General features: G+C 44.3%; 1 protein-coding gene across 1 annotated transcript in view; it reads left to right on the top strand.

Annotated features, from left to right (window-relative positions):
* Nucleotides 1–233: 233 nt before the first annotated feature.
* Nucleotides 234–6851, top strand: part of ctif (CBP80/20-dependent translation initiation factor) — a 193950-nt gene continuing 187332 nt past the window's right edge. The window contains exon 1 of the mRNA XM_048603799.1: nt 234–284. Within this exon, the coding sequence (XP_048459756.1) occupies nt 234–284 (51 nt within the window). The remainder of the gene's footprint in view (nt 285–6851) is intronic.

Below are 6851 nucleotides of genomic sequence, written 5' to 3' on the forward strand. Positions count from 1 at the left end.
TAATGGGGTTGTGATGATTGATCTCCAACAGTCATTTTTCTTTTTCTAGCTATGACTGTAACTAGTAGAGTGTTTTCCCCATGATTTGCTTCATGGGAATCCTTTCATTCTCCTTCCCTTCATTCTCCTTCATGCCGTACTTGGTTAACTGCTGCTGTGATGCTGACAGCAGTCAGTCTTGCTTCCCTTCCAATATTTAACTTTTTGCCCGTGTTAGTACCATAATCGTAATGATGTCTGGAACCAGTTGGAACCTGATTCGGCCATCTGTTAGCAGGTTATTGGTGAGTATAAGTGCCATTTGATGGCACTGTCAGTGATACCTTCTGCCACATGGCTGTTGGTTGAGAAGAGAGTGGGGCAGTCATTGGCCAAATTGAACTTGAACCACTATTCTTAGGACGTACCTGGGGATTATCCATGCTGCTATTTGGATGCTAGTGTTGTAGCTTTGTTTGAACAACTTGCCTTGAAGCGTAGCTAGAATGCTGGTTTATTATTACGGGCAGTTTGTTGTAAGGCTCTTTTTAAATTCAGTCGTGGGATGTAGGCATCACTGGTTGGCCAACATTTATTACCCATCCCTAGTTGTCCTTGAGAAGGTGGTGGTGAGCTGCCTCTTGAACTGCTACAGTCCACATGCTGTGGATTGACCTACATTGTTCTTGGGGAGGGAATTCTAGGATTTTGACCTAGTAATAGTGAAGGAATGGCAGTATATTTGCAGGTCAGGATGGTGAGTGGCTTGGTAGGGAATTTGAAGGTGGTGGTGTTCCCATATATCTGCTGCCCTTGACCTTCTAGATGGAAGTGGGCATGGGTTTGGAAGATGCTGCCTAAGCAGCATGAGGAATGTCTCCCATGCATCTTATAGACAGGACACACTGCTGCTACTGTGCATCAATGGTGGAAAGAATGAATGTTTGTGTATGTGGCGCTAATCAAGGGACTGTTTTGTCCTGGATGATGTCAAGTTTTCCATGTGTTGGTGAAGTTAAACCCATTCAAGCAAGTGGGGCGTATTTCATAACAGTCCTGACTTGTGCCTTGCAGATGGTGGACAGACTTTGAGGAGTCAGGAGGTGAGTTGCTGCAGGATTCCTAGCCTGTGACCCACAGAACTTGACGAGTACTGACCTCTGAAAAATTGAAGTCGTCATAAACCCTGCTGCCCATATTTTGCACCAAAGTCCTGTTCAGCATTCTCTCCTGAGTTGCTCAGTTTGCATTAGATCCATGTTTAGTAACACAATTTTCAAGTACTCATCCTTGGCCTCACCATTTCTCCCTGGCCTCCCTATTCGTCTCCATGTAACCTCCTCCAGCGTAAAATTCTTTGAGAAAATTGTGCTCAGCTAATTCTGGCATTTTCTGCAGTTTTACCAGCTTTCAGTGGATTTACCGTTGGTAGCTTGTCTACAGCAGTGAAGGTCCTAATCTCTGAAATTTCCTCCCTAACCTTCACCTATCTACTATCTACTTCCCTCTTTCCTGCCTTAAAACCAAAGGGTGGACTTTTCCCTTGGAGAAGGTGAATATGCCATGGAGAGGAACTGTTCTTGCCACTTCTGCAATTAAATGCTGGGTGACAAGTTCCATGGGTGACTTGTTCAACTCATCAATTAATGGCCATGTAAGGACCTTGACTTGCCCACTCGCCAATTGCCTACCTCCTTGTAAAACATGAAAGGGGGTTTATTTCCATGGGAAACTCAGCTGAGTTGAGAGTGGAGGGGGATCTACAATTGTCCCAATATGGGATAGCCAGAGGCACAGATGGTACACAAGAGGTAGCCTCTGAAAGCCGGTCTCTGCTCTTGCCTCTGACTCTGTCGATACCCCTGTCCCCATGACCAATATCCCATGAGAAGAAGAAAAATGGTCTTACTATTTCACCTCCAGATCCCCCAAGGAGTAGGCCTCCACAGGCAGACTTCTGGACGAGGAGGTGCTGAATTCTGCCTGACAGCTTTGTCGGTGTTCAGATCCGATACCCACCCTCGCTCATCTGTCTGCTCTTAATGAACAGCTTGATGGGTTGATCTGGTGAATTATCTCATGGTTGGGTGTGGTGTTTGATTTGCCACGCATTTCTTTGTAAATAAAAAGGGAAAATTGGGCCCGATGTCTGTGCCAAAGCTTCAGGTCATTTGCAAAATCATGATTCGGTGTTGAATTTTGTTGGATAACTCTCTTGTGAAAGCCATTATGAGATTTAATGTCAAGTCTACACTAAAGGTGTGAAATAAATGCAGTTGTTAAAAACAAAAATGCTGCTTTTCATATTTGGCATTCAGTTCCTAAAGAGATTCAGGAAATGTCATTCTTTATATTCATATTTATAATGTTAATTTCTCTGTCGGTTATTCGAACTGCATTCTGACCTGCTGATCGCTGCTGCTTATAAATAGCTATAGTGATTAAATCCTTGCCAACATGGCATCAGCTACATTTTAGTGAGGATTAGCCATGTTTATGTTGCGCTTCATAGTCATGTGACTCACTGCTGCCTTCCCTGCCAAGAGGCATGTGGGCTAATTCTCTTTGTCATTGGCCCTCTGTCTCTTGAATGGCTGTAACTAGTGAGATTTGCTGGAGCTTTGCAAAACACACGGAGATGGCTTTAGTGTAGAAAGGGAAACAAAAGCCCCTCTTTCCAGAAAGGCCTCTCCATTGTTTGAAACTGCTGAGAGTTTGCCAGGATCTTTTTAAGAACACACCCTGATTTTTTTCTGTTGTTACATCATTTTAGTTTCATTGCAAGCAAATTTAGTTATTGTTCTGAATTTTGTAGGTTGGGTATAATTTGACTATAAAATTCTTGAGCTAAAGACTAAAGTAATCTTCTTCTAATTCCTTTAGAGAAATCAACTTTGTTTAAGGAAATGTTACCCTAGGGACCCCACTCCGTTGCTGTCAATGCTGTAAAAGAGAGGCTGGTTTTAATTGGGTGATGTGTCTCAGTTTTATTGTCAGTTTTAACTGCATCAGCACACTCAGTACTGAGCTATAACAACCAGTAAGGTCCCAGCTCTGTGCCTAGTTTGTGGAGTCTGCAAAAGTGCTCTACCAGTTTGTGTTTAGCTGCTTGTTAGTTGGACTAACATGCACTTTCATTAGGTGCTTACACACCCCTCCTAGTGACCAGTCCAGAGTTTTGCTACCAAAGGCCTGAGGGTAAATCTGTTCATATGTTTACTGATGCAGCAGACTTGTTGATTGAGATTAAGTGAAGAGAGTAATAACTTATAAAAATAGTGAACAATTCTTCAATGACACTGCTATTAAATATGCTACCAGATGGCAGTTGGCTGTATTAATTTAGTTCACTTGTTTGGTGTTTTGGTGAAGAGAATCAATCTCACTAATTTCTACTCATAACCAAATGCTTCTGCGCTCAAAATTAGGGCAACCAAGCAAGACACAATAATAAAAGTGACCAAACATTTGAAAAAGGTGATGGACTTTGTTCATATTCATTGGTATTCCTATTTGCTATTATTTATAAGGGTCATAGTGGAAAGATACTTTGGGATGTTCTGAGAATCAGAAAGGTGCTTTATAATGCAAAATGGCTTCTTTTCTTTCCCTCTCCTCTTCAAATATAATTTGTCTGCTATTCTCTAATTGAGACATATCCCTTTTAACAACTTTTAAACCCTATCAAAACTTTTGCAGGGAAGAGTTTTCTTACCTGAGATTAGTCTCTTTCTTATTGTTTGCATTATTTTGGGTGCACTTTGCTGTCTTTATTTCTTTCTGGGATGCTTGCCAAACGTACCAATAACTATTCCAGCCCTTTTCTAGCTATGTAACACCTGCAGTATTCTGTCTGCCCAGCACAGGTTTTCTGTTGCTCTGAGGTGGTCTTTCCCCTTCTGCAATCCACTTTGGGAATATGTTTTGACAATGGTTTATTTTTCCTACCTCTTAGTCTTCCCTACTTTTTCAATTGGTCAATAGTTGATCTCTTCACTAGCTACAAACTAATCACAATTTGCCGTCCTGCAAAAGTTAAACTCCTTCTCATACACTACATGATGACGTGGTTGGACACGTGCCCCTGTGGGGAGATGTCTGATTCCTTTAAAGTAACCAGCTGCATAAAGCGGATATCTGCCTTGACTCCTCAACTCTTCAGCCCCTTCTGAAATAACTCCATGAAGATCAGTATCCCGTTACCAAGTCACCCTTTATCTACATGTACTTAGCACAGAGCTGGCTCCTAGAGTGAGCAGATCCCCTGATACTCCTGTTTATTTCGGTCAGCTAGGACTCCCTGATTGGACCAGGTTAACAGCCCAATCAGAAACTGGTATTCTTTGAGGTCCACCTGGGTGACATTGCTCCAATCACTACATCCCTCCCCTCTGAGTCCTGAGACATTGGCCTGTTCTAATTCCTGTAACTTCTCCGAGGGCGTTTTCACACCAGGTCCAGTTCCTCCGATACTTTCTCGGATACTGGCGGTGTTTACCAGACCATAGCTTCTTGCGCCAAGAGCGTCTCAGCTGAAATACATTGTCTTCAGGTGGTAATGACATCGAGGCTGTGACATCTGCCATGTCCATCTTGTCCTCCGAGGTTTCTTTGATGCAACGTGGAGGGGGAGAACCTACAGGTTCTGATAGCCTTGCCAGATGTTCTGAGGGTCCAGGTATATTTCACTCCTGCCCCATTTGTGAGACTGCAGCTTTCAAGTGATCCACGTTCTTGTTCAGGACCGCCTCTCCTATCCAAACTTTGTATGTCACGGGACCTAACCTTGTGTCGAGTATGTCTTTCACCCATGCAGGGCCATTTCTTTGGATTCGACACCAAAATTCATCCCCTGAAGTAAACAGTCTCTCTTGCTTAGAGGAGTCTTGTGTCTGGTCTTGGTGTTCCCCCCGATCTCGGTCCAAGAAGATAAGATTTGACCTGGTGCAGAGTCCTCTCCCTATCTGCTGGAGCCGTCCCAGTAGTTGCATGAGGGGTGGTCCTATAATTAGCTAGGAACCAGGACAGTTTGATATTTAGTGAAGCTGTAGGCTGTTTCTTTAAGCTTTCCTTCAAAGTTTGGGCTGCTTTTTCCGCCAGACCATTGGACAATGGATGGCATGGAGCTGTCCTTGCATGCCAAATCCCATTCAACTTTAGGAGATACTCAAATTTCTTGTTGGTAAACAATGGTACGTTATCTGCGACCAGCATTTCCAGGAGTCCATGTATGGCAAAAGATGCTCACAACTTTTCCATTGTCATGTGTTTGACGAATGAACTGTATGCACATCCAGACACTTCAAGTGGCCGTCCATGAAACATTGAGCCCATGAAAGGACTGGCATATTTGACCTGTAACCCAGTCCAGGGTTTACTCAGCCATTCCCACGAATGTGGGGAAACTGCTGGCAGTAATTATTGTCCTTGTTGGCACTCTGGGCACTGCCCCACCAACACGGTTACATCAGCATCCTGTCCTGGACACCAGACATAACTTCTCGCCAACATTTTCACTTTGAAAACCCCTGGTTGATCCTGGTGGATTTCAGCCAGGTATCTGGCAGCGACCTTTGTTTGGGACAAACACTCTTGCTCCCCGTGAAAATATGCCGTCCTCTATCGTGACCTGGTCTCACCAGGTCCAGAAAAGTTTCAGTTCAGGTTATGATGGCCCTTTTCTTTCCCCCATCACCACCAGCTGTTTTAATTCTGCCAGGATGGTATCATCTTGTGTCCACAGTCTGATATTGTCAGCGGTAACCGGAAAGATATCCAGAAAGTTTAAAAGCAGGATGGACTGTTCCAGGGGAGGCACTGCCCAGTGGTGTATCCACCAGTGGGAGCTGGCTCAAGGCATTCACGTTTCCTACTTGGCCTCCTGAAGCCAACACTACCCTGATACCATATAGGGAGACATCATATGTCAGCACCTCATCTTGCTTGGGAACATAGTGTGCTAACAGCTTAGAGGATATTTGCTTTTTCACTTCCCTAAAGGTTACATTTTGGTTACAAGACCATTTCCAAGGCTGACCCTTTTTCAATAGCAGATGTAAGGGTGCCAGGATGGAGGCCAGGTTACTTATGAATTTTTCATCATAGTTCACCAGCCCAAGGAAAGACCTTGGCTCCGGTACTGACGTAGGAGCCAGGGCACCTTTGATCACCCTCACTTTATCTTCCAACGCATGTAATCTGGTTTTGATGACTGTAGCCCAGATAAGTCACCCGGGGTGCCTTTAGCACACATCTTTCCCTTGTAAGGTGTACACCCACCTTGGAAAAGCATTTTAACCACTATGTCCAAGTTCTCTAAATGCTGTTTGTTGGTCTTCCTGGTTATTAGCGCATCATCCAGATAACTGGTGAGTTGGAGTAGACCTTGTAAAATGTTCTCCATTGTCCGCTGGAAACTGGTCTGGCTGTCTTCCCTCCCGCCTACCCGCCCCTCCCTCCTCACTGACCAACCCCCCATCCCAATTCTCTACCTACACTCACTTTTACCGGCTTCATCCCCACCTCCTTGACCTGTCCGTCTTCTCTCCACCTATCTGCTCCACAATCCACCTTCTATCATCGCCTCCCCCTCTCTCTATTTATTTCAGAGCTCCTTTCCCCACCCCCATTTCTGAAGAAGGGTCCAGACCCAAAATGTCAGCTTTCCTGCTCTTCTGATGCTGCCTGGCCTGCTGTGTTCCTCCAGCTCAACGCCTTGTTATCTCAGACTCCAGCATCGACAGTTCCTACTATCTCTCAGTTTGAAAGGACTGTTGTTCACATTGTGAGATAAATGGGATGCTTTCCAAGAAAGCATTGATTAGTTGAATCTGGATGCACAAAAGCATATGTGATTGCTTAAATGGCAGAAC

The sequence above is a fragment of the Rhincodon typus genome, chromosome 1 (assembly GCF_021869965.1).
Source record: "Rhincodon typus isolate 14 chromosome 1, sRhiTyp1.1, whole genome shotgun sequence".
Taxonomy (NCBI): Eukaryota; Metazoa; Chordata; class Chondrichthyes; order Orectolobiformes; family Rhincodontidae; genus Rhincodon; species Rhincodon typus.